At 43.6% G+C, this 20,813-nt stretch overlaps 2 protein-coding genes across 2 annotated transcripts in view; one reads left to right on the forward strand and one right to left on the reverse strand.

Moving 5' to 3' along the window:
- LOC106999500 (uncharacterized) overlaps positions 1-6,427 on the reverse strand; it is a 58,120-nt gene extending 51,693 nt beyond the window's left edge. The window contains exons 1-2 of the mRNA XM_077938824.1: positions 6,400-6,427; positions 2,523-3,108 (exon numbers count right to left, since the gene is read on the reverse strand). Coding sequence (XP_077794950.1) covers positions 2,523-3,108; positions 6,400-6,427 — 614 coding nt within the window. The remainder of the gene's footprint in view (positions 1-2,522; positions 3,109-6,399) is intronic.
- Positions 2,743-20,570, forward strand: CIPC (CLOCK interacting pacemaker). Its single transcript, NM_001265895.1, is given in 4 exon segments — positions 2,743-2,876; positions 10,502-10,689; positions 14,646-14,815; positions 18,249-20,570. Coding segments are annotated over 3 exon segments (1,200 nt in total). The 5' UTR covers positions 2,743-2,876; positions 10,502-10,553; the 3' UTR covers positions 19,143-20,570.
- The last annotated feature ends 243 nt before the right edge of the window (positions 20,571-20,813 follow it).

The following is a 20,813-nucleotide window of genomic DNA, read 5'->3' on the forward strand; positions in this document are numbered from 1 at the left end:
TGGTCTATTTCTACTCCAACAAGCAAAGAAGAAAGTTTTTTTTTTTTTTTCTACCCTAATGTTATTGCTTTGTTCAGAATCTTCTGGCACTTATCTCATTCTCTTTCATATTGCTTATTACATCATGTCTCATTTCCCATATCAGATTTTAAGTTATTTGAAGGCAGACTGTTTTATTTCATTTTGTTTTGTTTTTTATTTAAGTTCAGGGATACGTGTGCAGGTTCGTTACATAGGTAAACTTGTGTCATGGGGGTTTGTTGTACAGATGATTTCGTTACCCAGGTATTTAGCCTTGTATCTACATTGTTATTGTTGTTGTTTTTAATTTTTTATATCCATAGGTTTTTGGGGAACAGGTGGCATTTGGTTATCTAAGTTCTTAAGCGGTGATTTGTGAGATTTTAGTGCACCCATCACCTGAGCAGTATACACTGAACCCAATTTGTAGTCTTTTATCCCTCACCCCCTTCCCACCCTTTCCCCCTGAATCCCCAAAGTCCACTGTATCATCCTTATACCTTTACATCCTCATAGCTTAACTCCTACTTACGAGTGAGAACATACCATGTTTGGGTTTCTATTCCTTAGTTACTTCATTTAGAATATAAGTCTCCAGTCTCATCCAGGTTGCTGCAAATGCCATTAATTCATTTCTCTCATAGTTCATTTATTTGCCCCTTCGGAAAACTAAGATAGTACCACCCTTCATGCTTTTGCTTATTTCATTGATTCTTTTTTGGCTTTATATGGGTCATACGCTCACCCACTTCCATTATTGCAAATCCAACTTTTAGCTATCCTTAAAGCTTTACCTACTGGTCTCTTCCTACTCCAACCACAAAAAAAAAAAAAAAAAAAAAAAATAATTTTTTTCTCCCTTTATTAATTAGGTTTTGTTCAGAATCTTCTAGTACTTATCCCATTCTCTTTCATATTATTTATTAATTACAGCGCGTCTTATTTCCCATATCAGATTTTAAGTTATTTGAAGGCAGACTGCTTTATCCCACTTCAAAAGAAGGCAATGTATTAATAGCTTCATGGATAAAAGCCATGGTTTTTTGTTTGTTTGGTGAGATGGAGATTTACTCTTGTTGCCCAGACTGGAGTGCAATGGCACGATCTCGGCTCACCGCATCCTCCGCCTCCCAGATTCAAGCGATTCTCCTGCCTCAGCCTCCCGAGTAGCTGGGATTACAGGCATGTGCCACCACGCCCGGCTAATTTTGTATTTTTAGTAGAGATGGGGTTTTACCGTGTTAACAGCCCAGGCTGATCTTGAACTCCTGATCTCAGGTGATCCGCCCGCCTCGGCCTCCCAAAGTGCTGGGATTACAGGCATGAGCCACTGTGCCCGGCCAAAGCCACGGGTTTTTAGTTGAGTCCTAATGGGCAAAACCGCCACACAACTGGAAAAAAATACCACCTGCGTCATAAATTTGTAAGGCATCATAAGAGGATGTATGTAAAGCGGCCCCGCTCCTAATTACTTGGTAATTGTTAACTATTGCTTTCACTCTGTCCCCAAAACAAAAGCCTTACATGCTGTAGGCATATTACTTGTTGGTAAAGCCGATTGCTAACAAGTACACCCATACCCAATAATACATTAGAATTATGTGTCTAGAGGACTTACGTGATTAACCATGACCTAGCATACTTACAAAGGCTTGGATGACCAGTATAAAACAACTGCCCACTATCTAGCTTAGCACTGTGCAATATTAACTTTCTGGGATGCTGGGAATGGGCTATAATATGCACTGTCCAATAAAGAGGTGACTGAGCTCTTGAAATGTGGCTAGTACGACTGAGAAACTTATCCAGTGGTTAGTGACCACCTTATTGGACAACTCAGCTCTAGAATCTCGACCCGTCAACACTCTTTTTAAACTCGCCCATGTCCTCTTTTTCACTGGCGAAATAATTCTTTTTCTAAGTAACCTTCACTGATTCAAGGCATCAGAAAGTCCACTGATCCCAAGCTCTTTTTTTCTTTAGCTGTTACACACGTGTTCACCGTGAACCTTCACCGAGAAACAGCATCCGTATAAAACCCACAGCACATGACAAAGTAAGTCAAACATCAAAGGACATGAAATCATCCACTTAAAATAATCGCGCCTCGACCTCGTGAAGCACGGTCTCGAGGGTGACGGGAACAAAAACAAACCGGGCGACAGGCGTAGGGAAAATGCGAGGAGCACGCGGGGAGGTCTGGCGCCCCTGTCACGGTGACTCCAGGCTGAGGCCAACCGCGCGCCCGCTCTCCCACGCAGGGCACTGTCGCTCCCCGCTAGCGCACAGGCCGGACACGACTCTCCCCGGCCCCCACCCCAACGGCTGTCCGGCGGCACGGCGGCACGCACCACTACAGTGCGAGAGTCGCACCTTTTTGCTGTATCCGCTCCAAGCTGGCCCCACCCCCGGCTCCTCGGAACCCCGCCTCGAAACCGTGCCCAAGACGCTCATTGCTCAAGGCACCCGTACAAAATGGCGGCGGGGCCTCAGGAACCAACCATAGAGACGCCCTCAGGCCGCGGAGAGAGCGTAGGCCTTTGAGCGTAGGCCTCTGAGCGCCGGCCCCGCCCCGAGTCGGCCTGCTCTTCCGGCGGGGGCGGGGAAAGGGCGCGTCTCCAAGGCCCCTTCTAGGAGAAGAGCGTGGGGTCTCCATGGTGCTGGGTCCTCCGAGCCGAGTCACGTGGCTGGCGAAAGACGTCGCGGAGGCGGTGGGGAGGAGAAATGGGCGGGAGGCTGTGGAGATAGCTAGACACCCGGCGACGACGAGGTTGTCATGGTGCCGCGGGGCCGTGCTCGCGCATGCGCCACCTGACCCACGGGGGCCGGTCGTGGAGCTGCGACCCCGGCCCTCGGTGAGAAAGGGAGGGCTGGGTCTGGGAGGAGGGGAGCAGGGTTGGCGACGGGAGAGGAATTGGGCGAGAAGCGTGGGGAGAGGAGGGGGAAGTAGGGGAGAGAGGAAGAGGAGCGAGTAGGCAAGAGGGGCAAACTGGGACTTTCGGGGGACGGAGGGCCAAATGGTGGGAGTGAGGGTTGTTGGCTTTGCTGTGAGGGGCGTGGGAGAGGGAATCGCCGGTGAGGAGGGGGCTGCGTGTGAGGAGAGGGCTTGTGTGACGGGCAGGTGGGCCCTGGTCTAGCCCTAGGCGCAACCGCCAGCCGGCTGGGCGGGGAGAGAGCTTGGAGTCCAGCCCGGCTGGGAGCTGAGGGCTAGGCAGTGGGCAGGTGAGTGGGCGCCAGAACTGGTAACTGGGGGAAGGTCCTGGGCTTCCAGTTTGAGGTCGGGGGTGGTACCCTGTTCTGGCCCCAGGGCACAGGTGTGTGGCCCTTTCCAGAGACCTGCCGTCACCCACGTTGCTGGTTGTTTCCCTTGAGTGGCCAGCTTGCCAGGCTTGGTGCCGGGGGTAGTGTTTTGGGGGAGAAGGTGGGCAGTGCCAAGTAAGGAGTTAGTGGTTAGTGGGTAGCTTCGGGGGAGCTCTGATCCCGGCCCAGGTCACAGGCTGGAGCTAGGCTCGCTGTTATTGCTCAAGTCCTGGCAGTATGCATTGCCTGGGCGTTTGCCCTGGAAGGCTGGTGGTATGCCAGTCACAGCACAGTACTAGGGTCTGCCCAGTTCTGCCCTGCTGAGCTGGCAGGCTGGTGGATGCCTGGAGGGTGCACATGCTGCCTGGCACAGATGCAACGTGGGCTGGTGCGAATGGGTAGGTGGGCACTGTTACTGTGAACTAATTGCAGCAGGGGATCGGAGAAAGTTCTCTAAGCTCATCTCCCTTTGAAAGGTGAAAATAGAGCCAAACTGGTCTCAAACATGGGAAATTGTATGGAATTGGGGTTCAGGATCTTTAACACGAATTTTCAGCTACGTTGGAGAAATGGAATGAATGTGAAAGGGAAGATGAATATTAGACATTTAGGTAGACAGGGTTTTTCCACTGTTAAAATACACAGACCTCCTCCCAGAATGGTATCTCTGAATATGCAGGCCAAAAGAAAATGACTTTGGAGAACACCTAGTAATGTGCTTATAATTCGAACTGGGATTACTCGAGGTTTTCTTTCTGCGACCTTATCACTTTATTGTATTTAAGCCTGTGGTTGGGCTTTTACCTCACACTTCTGTCCAGGCACACATGTTATACACGTGACACATTTTAAAGGGAACTTGAGCTCCCAGGAATGTTGCCAAGTGTCTATAAAAGGAGAGATCTGAAAGCAGCATTTCAGATCCTTTTCTTGTAACCCTTGGATCTCCTTTTTAATCATAAGGACAAATCTTCACAAAGATCGTTTGTGGATTAGACCAAGCTTTAATTTGGATGGTGGATTTGTCCCTGAGGTTTCATCTTAGAATAAGGGGTAGATCAAATATCTGTTTCCTGCAGGGGACCAGACGTGGAGGTTAGATCTTAAGGTGACCATGGTGTTTGGAAATGCAGAATCTTGACCTTCAAGCTGTTCAGGTATTTCTGTGCTGCTAAGCTACTAGAGCTATCAGAGAGACTCAGCAGGTCTGAGATTTGTTGGAATTTTTTTTTTTTTTTTGAGAAGGAGTCTCGCTTTATCGCCCAGGCTGGAGTGCAGTGGCCAGATCTCAGCTCACTGCAAGCTCCGCCTCCCGGGTTTACGTACGCCATTCTCCTGCCTCAGCCTCCCGAGTAGCTGGGACTACAGGCGCCTGCCACCTCGCCTGGCTAGTTTTTTGTATTTTTTAGTAGAGACGGGGTTTCACCGTGTTAGCCAGGATGGTCTCGATCTCCTGACCTCGTGATCCGCCCGTCTCGGCCTCCCAAAGTGCTGCGATTACAGGCTTGAGCCACCGCGCCCGGCCGATTTGATGGAATTTATTACTCTATTGAGTGCCTCATGTTAATTGTTGGGGGCTGAGGTTGCAAAGATGAAAAAAACAACTCAAGGTTAAGGAGACAAATAATTAGACTAATGTCAGAAGTGCAAAAAGAGTAGTAAGAACTAAGTGCTTTGGAGCACTTGCTAGGATTTTGAATTTTGTCCCCTTATATAAACATATATTTATTGATTCACGTTCTTTCTCCAGGCTGGAGTGCAGAGGCACAATCTTGGCTTACTACAATCTCTGCCTCCCAGGTTCAAGCTATTCTCATGCCTCAGTCTCCTGAGTAGCTGGGATTACAGGCACACACCCCAAGCCCAGCTAATTTTTGTATTTTTAGTAGAGACAGCGTTTCACCGTATTGACCAGGCTGGTCTCGAACTCTTGACCTCAGGTGATCTACCTGCCTTGGCCTCTCAAGGTGCTGCTGGGATTACAGACGTGAGCCACCTTGCTTGGCTCTGATTCCGATTCCCCTCTCCGTCCCTCCCTTCCTTCCTTCCTCCCTCCCCACCCCCCCCCCCGCTTTTTTTTTTTTTTTTTTTGACAGAGTCTCTTTCTTCACCCAGGCTGGAATGCAGTGGCGACATCTCAGCTCACTGCAACTCCACCTCCCGCGTTCAAGGGATTCTCCTGCCTCACCCTCCCAAGTTGCTAGGATTACAGATGTGTGCCACCATGCTCGGCTAATTTTTATATTTTTAGTAGAGACAGGGTTTCACCATGTTGGCCAGGCTGGTCTCGAACTCCTGACCTCAGGTGATCCATCCGCCTCTGCCTCCCAAAGTGTTGGGATTACAGACGTGAGCCACCACGCCCAGCCTGATTCACTTTCCATTATGAGTTTTAGTGTGTACTATGCTTTCTGGGAAATTTTTGAACAATGTGTTACATATATATGCATAAGAGGCCCAATTAGGGTAAATTCTGACAGTTTTGGAGCTTAAATTAGCCCTTTTAATGCAGAGTAAGGTACATGCATTTGTAAAGCAGCGTGAGTGATTTCCAGTCTGTGCCAGGAAGCAGAAAGGACACAGTGGGTAAGAGCTTAGTAACCCATTTTCAACTCCTAGTCAATGTGTGAGCATCTAATTTTATTATAAACTAATATCTAAGAGGAAAAAAAGCAACTTCTTGAGGTTTTCAGACTTTGCCTTGCAAATTTGGGGGTTGACAACACCAGTAGCAAATGCCATCACTCTCTGCTTCTCTCCTGTTGAGGGCTTTATGTGTGTGAGTGGGTCACTCAGCCACTCCCAGGAGGGCACTGCTGCTGCTCCTCCGAAAGAATAAAGTTTGGGAAGGGATGTAGCCCTTTGTTCCACATCCCATGTGAGCCTCCCTGGCTGCAATGCTAAGGCTTTCTGCTGCTTAAGAGAACTTTACTGAAGACAGAGGCTTTCATATTTTTAATCATTTTCATATCAAAAATAGTCAATTTTCCATCCTAAAGTCGATTTTGCATTCTTTATTTCCAACTGCCAGCAACTCCCCAGGATCTAAATTTAGCATCTGTTCTCTTTTTAACTTACCTCTGTGATACCTTTCCTCACCTACCATAAGGGTCTTAGTTGACCCTCCCATAACAAAAGAAAGGTTAACAAGAGAAAAACATAACAGTTTTATTTAATCAAAGTTTTGTTATGACACAGGAGTCTTCACAATTGAAGCCTCCCAAACTCAGGCAAAACTGTCTTATTTTTATGCTTAGGTTTGATGAAGAATGGACGGCCATGTAGAAATATGATTGGACAAAAAGGGTATGATCTGGCTAGGCATGGTGGCTCATGCCTGTAATCCCAGCACTTTGGAAGGCTGAGGTGGGAGGATTGCTTGAGCTCAGGAGGTCAAGACCAGCTCGGGCAACATATCAAGACCCAGTCTCTACAAAAAAATTTAAAAATTAGCTGGGTGTGGTGGTATGCACCTGGAGTCCCAGCTACTCAGGAGGCTAGGGCAGGAGGATCACTTTAGCCCAGGAGATTGAGTCTGCAGTTAGCCATGATCGTGCCACTGCACTCTAGCCTGAGCAACAGCATGTGATCCGTCTAGAAATAAAAAACAAAACAAAAGAAAAATCAAACAAAAGAGTATGATCTAATAGTAAAGGAGTGAGGTGGGAAACCCAGCAAGGTCTGTCTGTCTAGAATTATTCTTGACCTCTGTGTAGCATTCCTTCCTCTCTGTTATAGGGCAGGACCCATTCTGGAATGAATGAGGGTTTTATGATCTACTATCAGACAAGACAGGTCAGATAATTTCTTTATGGCCAGGAAGTCAAGGCTGCAGTGAGCCCGTGTTTGTGGCCTTGCACTCCAGCCTGGGTGACAGAGCAAGACACAGTCTCAGAAAAAACAAAAAGCAGCAACAAAGCACTCGTTATGCTAAAGTGCCATACTTTGGAGTATTGTTTTCTGAGCCTCAAAAACCGATTGTCACTGTTTCAGTATTTTGACTCCATGATCAATTATCTGTTATCCTACAAATTCTCAATAAGCCAGAATAAATTCCTGTGTATTTTCTGTGGCTCCATTGACTACACTTTAATAATAATAGCAAGACCTTTTTCATTGTTTTGCCACAAGGATTGTAGAGGACTAAATTGGGTTGCATTATCTAAAGTACCTGTAAGAGAATCCATGTTTAGTAAGATAATGTGAAACTTCAAGAACCTAAGTAAGATTCTTAATTAGTTGCAACTAACGTGAGCTACCCTCCTAATCTAAATCAACAGCCTGGTCCGACATGAATTAGTTTGAATGCCCATCCACAAGCCTCATCTACTTTTCATTTTGCAGAAGGCTTCTATTCACTTTTGGACAGTATTATTTTAGGAAAATTATACTGTGCACATTTGTTGAATTTCATACAAAAGGATCCTGATTTAATTAGAGATGTAGTTTTACACTTTAGTCTACTTTTTAAGCTGGGCCGTCCATGCTGTCAAATTTCATAGCTGTCAGATAGACCTTGCTTTTGCATAGTTCTCTGCAAGATGTGACAGTGCCATTGTTTATCTTTTATGCACATAGGATTAAACGTGTGACCTGTGGGAGTACTTGATTTGATGTCAGTTGAATGAGGAAGCCAGTCCCCTTAAATGAGTTAGATATGGGGCAGAATGATTTTTACTTGGAATCGTGTTTAAAATTCACTCTCATTCAGTCCAGTTTGTGTTCCCTTTAGTCTGCTCCTACAGTATGCAAAAGTATGAGCAAGAGGGTTGCTTATAAGCATCCTTGTCTTCTATTTAATTTTATTTTGAACTGTTTCTAGGGTAGTTAATGTTCTTCACTAGATCTTATATTAGCAGGAATGTCCAGACTTGGCACTCCAGGATATTCTAGATACAGTGCTATTTGGCAGGGGGCTTGTGTTTTTCTTCACTCAGAGGACAACAGGATAGAGTCAGGAGTGCATCGTGAATTAAAACATCACAAGACTTTGCTTGCATCTTCCTAGTTTCATTATTGTCATGTTCCCTGTTGGCCTATTCTCCTTATCCCCGCAGTATTCTTTGTGTTCTTATCATGTTGGCCTTACAGTTGCCATTCCTTGGTGACTAAATGGCCATGTTAAAATACCTGTAATGTTCTTATCCTCAGCCAGCAATTTGAAGGACTGATTGGTCTTATTCTTGGCACTGTTGGTCTAGGTCTGGGTCTGCTGTGGATGAGCTGCATATCACTGGAGTAAATATAGGCCTCTCTCCTGGGCTTCAATCTTATATGTGACTGCCTACCCAGGATCTCCACTTAGATGACCCACAGTAACTTCAGTCTCTACATGACCAAATCTACATGACCATGCCACCCTGCCCCACCCACCCAACTCCCTTCTGTGCACTTCTTGGGCTCCCTAGCTGAGAAAGTGGTACCACCATCTTCCCCCCCCACCAGTACAATAACCAGGTCCCATCAGGTGGGCCTCCATGTTTTTCTTCTCCCCATCTCCACCACCTTAATTCACCTGGACTATCACGGTAGCAACTAAATGATCTCAATGCCACTCTTGCGTTTTTCCACTTTAGCCTCAGTTCAGCATCCAGAATGCTTTTAAAATGCAAAGCTGGTGCACACTTGTAATCCCAGCACTTTGGGATGCCAAGCCAAGGCACAGAGCCGAGCCCATGGTGGAAGGATTGTTTGAGGCCAGGAGTTCAAGACCAGCCCAAGCAACAAAGTGAGATCCTTTCTCTACAAAAAATAAAAAATTAGCCAGGTGTGGTGCTACGTGCCTGTAGTCCCAGCTACTCCATAGGCTGAGGTGGGAGGATCGCTTCCATCTGGGCAGTCTAGGCTGCAGCGAGCCATGATCATGCCACTGCACTGCAGCCTGGGCGACAAGAGTGAGACACTGTCTCAAAAAATAAGATAAATAAAATGCACATCTGATCATGTCATACTTCTGGTTAAAATTCTTCCATGACTTCCCATTGCTTTTAAGTTAATATCTAAAATCCTTCCCACATGGATTCCAAGGTGTTGCCTGTCTATTCCCTGACTACCAGTCCGTCATCAGTGCGTGGCATTATACCCTTCTACACTGTGCTCTAGCCTTTCAGTTATTTGCTTGTGCCAAGCCCCTTGCTCCCTTAGAGCCTTCACACTGCCTGGAATATGCCTTTCACTTAACTCCAACTAATTCCTGATCCTCCAGATCCCAGCTACAGAGCGCTTCCTGAGTCCCCCAGACTGTTAGACCCTCCCATTTACAGCTCTTATCAAAATGGTCGCTAGTTGAGTGATTACTTGATTAATGACTGTCTCTCTCTAGATCATAAGCTACAAGAAGGAAGTGACAGATGCCTATTCTGTTCTATTCTGTTCATTCTATAAACCCAGTCCTTGCACAATGCCTAATTTACAGTGGCAATATTTATCAATATTTTTAGATGATTGACTGTGACTTATCTGAGCCTCAGTTTCCTCCCCTGTAAAATGAGATAGCAACTGAAGATGACATTGTGAGACTCAAGTAAGATAACACTAATAGTAACACATATTATAAGCTTTTTATTATATATGATATTATTTGCCCATAAAAGTGTTTTTTAAGCCTAAAAGTAGCATTGGGTATAGGGAGTTGTTTTTGCTCTCTGTTCAGTACCTCAGCCAAAGGATTTAGAGGTTAATTTGAGAAACACTACACTGTGGGAGGTGGCAGTAGGTCATGAGCCTGCAAATGTACACGAGGAAAGCAAGCCTCGTGGTGTCTCTCTTCTCCTCTCCCCTTTCCCCTCTCCCCCTCCTTCTGCCCTCACTCTTCTCCCATCTTCTTTTTCCCTTGTCTTCACTCCCCTGTCCCCTTTCCCCTCTGGTGAGTTCATTTTGTTACCCATTGCAAAAAGCCTAATCAAATGTGCCTTTGTTAGCAGTTTACAAAGCTATGTTGAATGTGGTTTGTGTGCCTTGAATTTGTAATGGAATTAGAGGGCAGCCAGAGGACGGTGAATCTCCTTATGGGTGGAAACCTTCTGTTTAGTAAACTTGAAACTTTTGTCAGTTGAGACCTCTGAGGAAAATAAAGCTAAAGTGGGTGAGGCCAGTGTTCTTTGCCCATACTTTATTCACTATCTGGATCACCTGTTTCAGCTCTCCAGGCAGTGACTTCTTATATAATTGTTTTTCATAGGGCAGTCCAGATGAAAAGAGTACCAATGAATCTGTCTCCAGCTGAATAAACCATGGAGAGGAAAAACCCATCCAGAGAGAGCCCCAGAAGACTCTCCGCCAAAGTAGGCAAAGGCACAGAGATGAAGAAAGTGGCTCGTCAGCTCGGGATGGCTGCTGCTGAGTCAGACAAGGACTCTGGCTTTTCAGGTTAAAAATATCTTATCCTTCCGCTGTTTTGTGAGTGAATGCTTTGCCCAAAAAATTTCCTCCCCAAAACTCATTTATGTGATAAGGATGGGATGCTTTCATGCACAGGATAAATACTTACCTGATGCTTTAAAATGGTAATTCTGATGCCATATGTCAGGGTACCCATCAAAGTCACCGTAGGGTTAGTTCTGAAAGAATTATTTGACATCTTTTTTCAACTTAGACTCTGAATCTTACACTTCCAACTATTGCAACTGATCACTGGAAAAAAATACTCATAATTCTGTTGTTTTACTTCCTTTTTCACAGGAATTATTATATTGTAGAGGAAAAAATGCTACTGCATGTAGTTGCCATGTAACAAATTTGAAGACTGCCAGTTAAATAAAAGTAATATTGTATGTAATTTGTAAGGTACCTTTTTCATTGAGAAAGTAGTTTTGCTGTGTTTAGAAATGTACCCCTCCAACAACCCCTCCCCCCGAGTCTCGATGCATTTTGTATTTGGACTGTGAGCCTCCTGGCCTAGCTCTAAACTTGAGTATCTATTAGAGATAAGAAAATAGAACAGTTTTCCTTACAAGTTTTTCTTAAACCTTACCGAAAAGGGCTAGCTGAATATACATTTAATCTTTTAATTTTGTGCTGGGGCTCTTTTTTTAATTTCCCAGTCTGAGGGTAGTGGCTTGAATATGGTGCTAGTGTGATTTTTGGCGCAGGGGATGCAGAGGGGGTGATGCTGAGGGATTCTAGCCAAGTCAACATCCTGAGAGTAGAACCCTCTCAAGGAGAAAATTTGTATTATCCAGACTCAGAAAGACAATCAATTTTGATTTATTAACTTATAGTGAGAAATGCAGCTGTTAGGAAAACTAGAACTCTCTTGTCTTTAGATTGGCATATTTTCTCCCTGTAGGCATGCTGCTTGAAAAGGCAAATTATAAATAGACTGTTGCTCAAAGAGGAACAGAGCGCCAACCAAGGGATTAGATTAAGAGGAATTAGTTGCCCTGCCCAGGGCCAGGACAGTCCAGGGAAGGGCGGGCCAACCTTCCCTTTGGATTTTTCTTCTCTCTCTCAGCATTGTTTCCCAAGCCTGCCTCATCATAAAGCTCACCCGAGGCATTTGTTAAAAATATTGATCACCAGATCTCCCTCCTGGAGACTCTTTCAAGGGTCTGGACAGGGCCTGGAATGTGGGTTTTTTAAAAAACAAGTGTTTTTGTTGTATGGTCAGACAGGTTTGGGAAACATTGGAGGCCTAGTGTCTCTTTTTTTTTCTTTCAATATCATGTTTGCTTTTTGTCTGTTTTTCATTTCATGAATACATGCTCATTATAGAAGCTTGGCATGTAGGAAACCACGAAGAAGAAAATAAACATTATCAATAATCTTACCATCTATTATTTCCAGTACTGTTGACATTTTGACACTTCTAACAACTTCAACTTTGTCAGGCCAGTTGTTTTAAGAATATTGTACTACTCAGACATAAAGTGGTATTAAAATAATCAAACTCATTATGCCCCAGAAAGTAGCCCCAGTGAATGCCACTGGAATGCGTCTAGCCACTCTTGGGCCACGTGCCAGTGATTTCCTCACTACCTGAGTTACTCCAGTTACCTTGGAGTAGGATGAAATTTGTAAAATCAAGACAGTTTTTCCCATTTTAATTACTGCATTTGTATTTCAAAAAATTTCAAATCTATACAAAAGCAAATGTATACCCCATATATCTATCTTTTTGTCATATATGCTTTCTCTCTCTCTCTCCACACACACGCACACACACACACACACACACACTGAATTATTTGAAAGTAAATTGCAAACACTTGACATTTTACCCCTATATAGCTTCAGTACAAATTTCTTAAAAACAAGGACATTCTTCTATATAGTTATAATATCATTATCATACCTAAGAAATTTAACACTGATACTTATCATTAGCTACACTGCATATTCAGATTTTTCCCCATTGTCCCAATAATTTTCTTTACAGCTGTTTATCTTTTTGTCTATTTTGGATCCAGAATCCAACTGAAGATTGAGCATTGGATTTAGTTGTCCTGTCCTTTAGTCTGGTTTAGTCTATAACCACCCCCATATCTTATCTTTGCTTTTTATTCTTTCTTTTATGACATTGACATCTTTGAATGAGTCAGGCCTGTTGCTTTGTAGAATGTCTCACACCCTGGATTTTCTGGTAGTGTCCCCATTATTAGGGTCAGGATTAGCATCTTGACCAGAATATTATGTTGTTGATGTTGTATCCTTCCCATTGCAACACATGTGGAGACTCGTAAGTTAGTCTTACTCTTGGTGATGCTCTGGTTGGTTGATCACTTGGCTAAGATAGTGTGTACCAGATTTCTTTATTGTTAAAGTACCCTTTTCTCTTTGTAATTAATAAGTAATTTATTTTTTATAAGATCATACAATACTTCATAATTGTGTGACTATCCTATTCCCCAACAAACTCTTTACCAGAGTTAGCATCCATTGATGATCTTTGCCTGAATCAGTACATTGGTGGTTTAAAAGTGGTGATTTTGGCCGGACGTGATGCCTCACACCTGTAATCTCAGCACTTTGGGAGGCTGTGGCAGGCGGATTACCCGAAGTCAGGAGTTCGAGACCAGCCTGACCAACATAGAGAAACCCTGTCTCTACTAAAAATACAAAATTAGCCGGGTGTGGTGGCACATGCCTGTAATCCCAGCTACTCGGGCGGCTGAGGCAGGAGAATCGCTTGAACCTGGGAGGCGGAGGTTGTGGTAAGCTGAGATCGTGCCATTGCACTCCAGCCTGGGCAACAAGAGCGAAACTCTGTCTCAAAGAAAAAAGTGGTGATCTTCTAATTTTACCATTCTTCGTACATTAAGACATTCTTCTGTAAAAAGTGCTTTCCCTCCTCCCTCGTCTTTGAGTATCACTAATGTAGTCATGGAATTCTTTTGTAATTCAGTTTGTCAATCCGTTAAAATCATGATTTCTGATACTCAAATTGTCTCAAATTTGACCAGCGGGAGTCCCTTCAAGATAGCTCTTGTGTCTCTTTGACATGTCTCTGTTAGTGTTTGAGCACTTCTTTGCTTTCTGGGACAACAAGCTGTCCAGGCTTATCTCGTATCTTCCCTGTCAAAGTCTTGGAATCAGCTGTTTCTCCAAGGAGCCCTCATTTCCTTTATGTGCAGAATGGCATTTAGAAACCAAGATCTGGGCACTCAATATGTACATTGCTTCTGGGCTCATTCGTTTTTGGTCTAATGGTTCTTAACTAGAGGTGTACATTTGGATTACTTGTGTTTTGTGAAAATACGCTACTATGGAACCAGGTAAATCACTTCAGTAGATCAAGGGAAGGATCCCAACATTTATAATTTTTTTAAAAGGGTCACTGGAGATTCTAAATAATATTTCCATTGATGCATATCCTTCTAGTCATACAGTCTTCCTTAAACTGGATAAAATGCAGTTGTTTTGAGGTTTACAGATTGGTTTTGTTTTTTTAAATGTAATTACCTCTTGGGGTACCCAGAGCCTCTGAAGGTCTTAATCCTACCTTGGGCCATACCCATCTCCTTTCTCAACAACAGATTCTCAAAAGTAATAAACTAACGTTGAAGCCTCGAACTCATTTATCCTGTAGACTGGTGATGATTACTTTCATGTGAGCCCTAATTGAGGCAGGTTTTTGTCTGTAAGAGAGTTAGAAAGGAAATCAAAATTGTCCTAGGGCAATAATTCTTAATCTTTGGTGGAGGAGGGATTAATTATGGATCCCGTTGAAAAGCCAATGAAAGCTAAAAGCCTCCTTCTTAATAAAATTCACAAAAACACATCACAAGTGTTGCTTTCAATTTCAAGAGGTCCATAGCTCCTTAGGAGCCTGGTTAAGAACCTCTAGTCTAGAGCCTAAGTGAATTGACCATTCTTCTGCCCACCAGATGGGAGCTCGGAATGTCTGAGCTCCGCAGAGCAGATGGAGTCCGAGGACATGCTGAGCGCCTTAGGCTGGAGCAGAGAAGACAGGCCGAGGCAGAACTCCAAAACTGCAAAGAATGCCTTCCCTACCCTGTCTCCCATGGTCGTCATGAAGAATGTGCTGGTCAAACAGGTGAGGAGGACTAATATCACCTAAAGGCTTTGCAAATAAAAATTTCTGAGCTTCCTGTGTATAAAGGAAGAGATTTATATTCTCTGCCAAGGAGAGAGTTTAGAAACAGACCACTAGAACCACACCAATGTGTACTTTCTCTCCTGGGGAGCAGATGTTATCTTTCAAGTGTGACACTGTTTTAAAAAGGAATACGAGAATCATGATGTGTGTTCTCATTTTTGAGACAGCTAGGTTGTTTTATTTCTGTATTCATAGTTTGTCCAAAGGGACCCTGAAATGTATATAGAGGAACCAAGCAGAAATGGCATAACTTCAGTGGTGCATTCTAACATGTGGCAGAGTTTAGGGTAGAAACAAAAGAAGCTCTTTTTAATATGAATTGCCCTGGGAATTTAAGAATGTAGAATGCATTTATCTCAGAAGTAGAGGCAATTTCCCTGTTTCTTATGTCATACACTGAGCATTTTCTTAGTAGTCAGCCAGAGCCCATCATTAGTGACGAAGCTGCTCCTGGTTCAAGTATGGGAATACCAGCAGAATCCACACAGCATTGTTGTGGAGTGGAAACACATCCTGTTTGGGGCTTCATTACATAACTGTGTATATTATATGATTATTGTTTAGATATGAAAGAAAAGATTTAGATGAAAATCTAAGTTAAGCTCTAGTGTTCGAAACTGAGAACTTGATCATATAAACTTGGTTAAGTTAGAATAGAGAAGTTTGAGAATAGAAAAGATTGATTTCAGCCAAAGAAATTTAGTCTTACCGTACTTTCCTCTGAAAATATATCAGTTCTGATATGGGTTCATTGATGAGGCTACTTGAAGATAGTGAAATTTGAAATCTGGCTTGAGTAGTTGACTTTTCCCTCCTTAGGGTAAAAGGTTAGAACATGGCTTTAACCCGACAGGAAATCTTAATGTCTTAGCTATTACCTAGTTATGTATGAGGAACACAAACTGATTTTCAACAAGGCAGCCTGGTGAGTTCTGAAAAGGAATTTGAAGATTTTTGCTTGGTAAATCATATCTCAGCTGGAAGCATGGCTCTCCTTATTGAAAGGAAAAGAAATAATAGAGACAGGAAATGAAGCCCACGTGAGATTGCCCTGGCCCCACCAGTGCTGTCAGTGCTTCTCCTGGGCTTCCTTTCTCCCAATTCTTTTTCTCCCTGCCTTCCTCTCTGGCTTCCTTGTCCTTTTCTTGTGTGTCTGTGTTTATATCCCTTCTTTGTTGTAGGCTAGGCTGGCAGCTCCAGAAGGCTGAGAACAGCCCACACACACAGTTACGGAGTGAGTAGGCTTTTCCAGCAGAGCCACATTCTTCAGGACAAAGACCCGCCAGAAAGGCTCCTGGGTCTGATCAGGAGCTAAGAGGCTGACCTAAGGGAGTAGTCTAGTTTTGTTTCGTTTTTAAAAAACATACTAGAATCCAGCATATTCTAAAATTAAAATAATGTTACATATTTAAAACCCTCTGCATATTATGTAATGTCTTGATTATGGCTGCTTGGTTTTAGATATTTTTCTTTTGAGAGTCTGATTCCATCTCTGTCACTAGACAGTGTGATCTTGTACATAATTAACCATGATGGATATCAGTTTCTTCATCTTTAATATGAAGGGTTTATGTGAAATGATTCTGAGATCCTGTCCAAGTCTAAAATTTTGTTCCGTATTCCCTCAGGTGATTTCAACATGAATAATACAATTTGTAAAATCTAATAATTAGAACAAGTCAGCTAAGTATCTGTTAGGACAGTGGGCATAACAGTAGCATTAGGAAGTACAGTCCAGTAAAAGCATGGGAAAGCAATGCATTAGATATTTTCCAGATCCATTTGCCTAGTAGGTCATCCCTAGAGAGGGCATGAAGTTTTGCTTCTGACTGAGCTGGAACAGGCTGATCTCTACTTCAAAAGACCTCTTGATTTTGGATCTCCTATGACAAGGAAATGTGGTTTCTGGCCCTAGCATTGCTTGCCTTAGTATATCCTGGAGTATATTTGAACATCAAGAGGACTCCAGATCGTTCCAGCCTTCGCATGGGAAATGAATTATAGTTGGCCTAAAGTTCCTAACCTTGCATCCAAGAAACTGAAATGTGCAAAATGGTCTGCGCATGTACATGTATGGGAAGATAGTTCTTAATGTTCTTCAGATAAATCAGATGACTCCACCTGACCCCACTGAGGATGTGAACCTCTTGTCAGACTTGCCCTTTGCCTGGCTTTATCTACACTCAGATTTTTGGGACCAGGTTGGAACTGGATTGGCTTTCAAACATTGGAGACAAGTAGCCATGTCCTTCTTTATTAGATTTCATCTGAATCAATACTTCAATTAAAAAGTAATGCATAATTGAGGAGTAATAAAACAAAGGCAGTATAGCAGAATGGCTCAGATGGGTTTCAGAGTCAGACAGAGGATGGAATCCTAACGGCATCACTTAGTAACTTGGTGACTTAAAACAAGTTATTTCAACTTTCTAAGCCTCAGTTTCCTGTTTATGAAGGGAAATGGTAACTACCTCATGAGGTTGTTATATAGATTAAGTAACTCATGTAAAACATTATACACAGTGGTAGCCTATAGTCAGCACCAATACATGGTAGCTGTTATTATTTTGAATGGTTTTATGATTGTTGGATGTCACTGCCTTAAAAACAGGGACCCATAGACTCCTGACAATATGGGTTGTTTTTTCTTTTTTTCTGTTATTGTTGTTGTTTTTGAAACCAAGTCTTGCTCTGTCGCCCAGGCTGGAGTGCAGTGGCACAATCTCGGCTCACTGCAATCTTCACCTCCCGGGTTCAAGCGATTCTGCTGCCTCAGCCTCCCAAGTAGCTGGGGCTACAGGCATGCACCACCACGCCCAGCTAATTTTTTGTATTTTTAGTAGAGATGGGGCTTCACACGTTGGCCAGGCTGGTCTCGAACTCCTGACCTTAGGTGATCCACCTCCCTCAGCCTCCCAAAATACTGGGATTACAGGCATGAGCCACCACACCCGGCCCAATATGTTACTTTTTAATCAAAAGTTATTTTCAGGTAAAAGAGGTCCCAGATGTAATTAAATGAAGATATACTTTGGTGTAAAGTCATATTTTAACTTACACCAGGAAATTCATATTTTTATTGTTTCAGTTATGACCTTAGCTATGTCATTGCTTTACCTACCCATTTATTTTTCTGAGTGATAGCACTTGAATAAAAATAGGTGTTTCCTCCAATTTTCCCTTAGAAAAAGTTAAGAAAGTATTTGTGATATCAGACACAAATAGATGTTCAAACCACTATGTGAGGGAAGTGCTGTCCTTGAAATTGTTCTAAACATTTGAGCATCCGCTTGCCCCTTTGACAGAAGCTTCACTCCTCTATCGTTTCGGCAGTAATGAGTAGTGTGCTGCTCTCCTCCTTTGTCTTCAGGGCAGCAGCTCATCCCAGCTCCAGTCATGGACTGTCCAGCCCTCCTTTGAAGTGATCTCAGCACAGCCACAGCTCTTATTCCTTCATCCACCTGTACCATCTCCTGTCAGTCCATGCCACACTGGTGAGAAAAAGTCCGACTCCAGGAACTACTTGCCCATTCTGAATTCTTACACCAAAATAGCCCCACATCCAGGCAAAAGGGGCCTTTCCCTTGGCCCAGAAGAAAAAGGAGCAAGTGGAGTGCAGAAGAAAATCTGTACTGAGAGACTTGGGCCTAGCTTGTCTTCCAGTGAGCCAACCAAGGTTGGTGCTATTCCGTCCAGTCCCTCGACGCCAGCACCACCCAGCGCCAAACTTGCCGAGGACTCAGCTCTGCAGGGTGTGCCCTCTCTGGTGGCAGGTGGAAGTCCACAGACTCTTCAGCCAGTATCCAGCAGTCACGTGGCTAAAGCTCCCAGTCTGACCTTCGCTTCCCCCGCCAGTCCTGTCTGCGCATCAGACAGCACTCTCCATGGGTTAGAGAGCAACTCTCCCCTTTCACCACTGTCCGCTAATTATAGCTCACCTTTATGGGCTGCAGAGCACCTCTGCCGCAGCCCAGATATCTTTTCAGAGCAGCGGCAGAGCAAACATAGGCGCTTTCAGAATACCCTAGTAGTCCTACACAAATCTGGTTTGCTAGAGATCACTTTGAAAACCAAGGAGTTGATTCGTCAGAACCAGGCAACTCAGGTAGAACTAGACCAGCTAAAGGAGCAAACCCAGCTGTTTATAGAAGCCACCAAGAGCAGGGCCCCCCAGGCTTGGGCCAAGCTGCAGGCATCTTTAACACCTGGGTCCAGTAATACAGGCAGTGACCTAGAAGCATTCTCTGATCACCCAGACATATAGTACAGAGGCATATTTTCCTGTTACTTGAGTGGTTCTTTTCGCTCATTTACTGTTACCTACTCCTGTTTCCCAAAGCTTATGTAAGAGCTTTTCCTTCTAAACTTAAACTGTGTCGTGGTTCACTTAGGAAGCCACGTGCCAATACCTGGCTGCTGTCTTAACTTGTGGTCTGGGCACAGTATACATATGTCCCTGTTCCACTGAGGACCTCAGTTTGGGAGTGCCCTTGAGCCCCTTTTCCTTAGCCTGCAGGTGCTTCAGTGGATCACGGGGCAAAGCAGGAGATGATTGTGTGGGGCTCTTCCTGCTGTCACCTCCCATCATCCCACCCTCTCACCAGGATCAAGGGTGCAGTAACACGAATGAGCATACAGAGCAACGCCTGTTGAGCCAGGGAGTAGGTGACACAAGGAAACCTTCATGGATCTTCCCTTGCCTGTCTTAGTCACAGAGAGAAATAAGAGGAGGTTGCTTGCATTCCACAAGGCATCGTGCTAGTTGGGCAAGACCTAAAATGCCCTCGGCACAGGTTGCACCTGGGTGCTAGCACTTAATCACTCAACGCTTTGTTTTCTTAAACTTGAAAGTCAAGGGAAAAGGTAGTACCATCTGACTCCTAGACTTTCATTACAAGTCAGATTTTTCTTAAACTAGCAGGCAAAAAAAAAACTTCCAAATTTTAAGGTGTGGAATGGATGCAGTACCATCTGGAATTATAGTCGATGAATTGCTTTATTGACTTAGAAGCTAAAGAAAATAGACATGGCTGGCATATCTCATGGTCAGGAGCTGGACGATTCTGGTAACTTAGGCTTTTTTTCTCTCTTCTTTTGAAACAGTATATCCTGTTTTATATCTAAAAATCTTAAGGATCGTTTCAGTGGTTCCTGGGGATGTAGTATAAGTTAACTCTGTTGCCATGTTGTTTTTTTTTTCTTTTCTTTTCTTTTGATAAAAGAAGTGATTATTATGCTTGATAAACTTTGAATTAAATACAGTTGTCTCGAAGGTATGGTAAGTCTACAAAAAATTGGAAAGCATCTTACCCATTTTCTTTTCACATCCCAAATTTTCATTTGTTCCATGTCATAGTGATGGGAAGCAGTTATAGAGCATTGTCTTCTGTGTTTCCTTCATGTGTTAGATATTGGCAACAAAGCCAAAGGTGTAATGTTGGTTATATGAAGTTTATCTCGAAATGGAGACCATGACCAGAGTTTCCAGATGATACATGTTTTTTTCAGCTTCATTAAATAGGCAACTATGTTTCTAAGTAGTAAAGTTTCAAAATATTCTCTTATTTTAAAATTTCATCCTCTTGAAAATCTTTGTTCTTTACAAAATTATCTTAATAAGTTCTATATGATCAGCTTCATCTTTCTTTTTTTTTTTTTTTTCTTTTGAGATGGAGTTTCACTCTTGTTGCCCAGTCTGGAGTACAATGGTAGGATCTCAGCTCACTGCAACGTCCGCCTCCCAGGTTCAAGTGATTGTCCTGCCACAGCCTCCCAAGTAGCTGGGATTACAGGTGCCTGCCACCACGCCCAGCTAATTTTTGTATTTTTAGTAGAAACAGGGTTTCACAATGTTGGCCAGGCTGGTCTCGAACTCCTGATTTCAGTTGATCTGCCTGCCTCGGCCACCCAATGTGCTGGGGTTACAGGCCTGAGC

This window comes from Macaca mulatta, chromosome 7, assembly GCF_049350105.2.
Source record: "Macaca mulatta isolate MMU2019108-1 chromosome 7, T2T-MMU8v2.0, whole genome shotgun sequence".
Taxonomy (NCBI): domain Eukaryota; kingdom Metazoa; phylum Chordata; class Mammalia; order Primates; family Cercopithecidae; genus Macaca; species Macaca mulatta.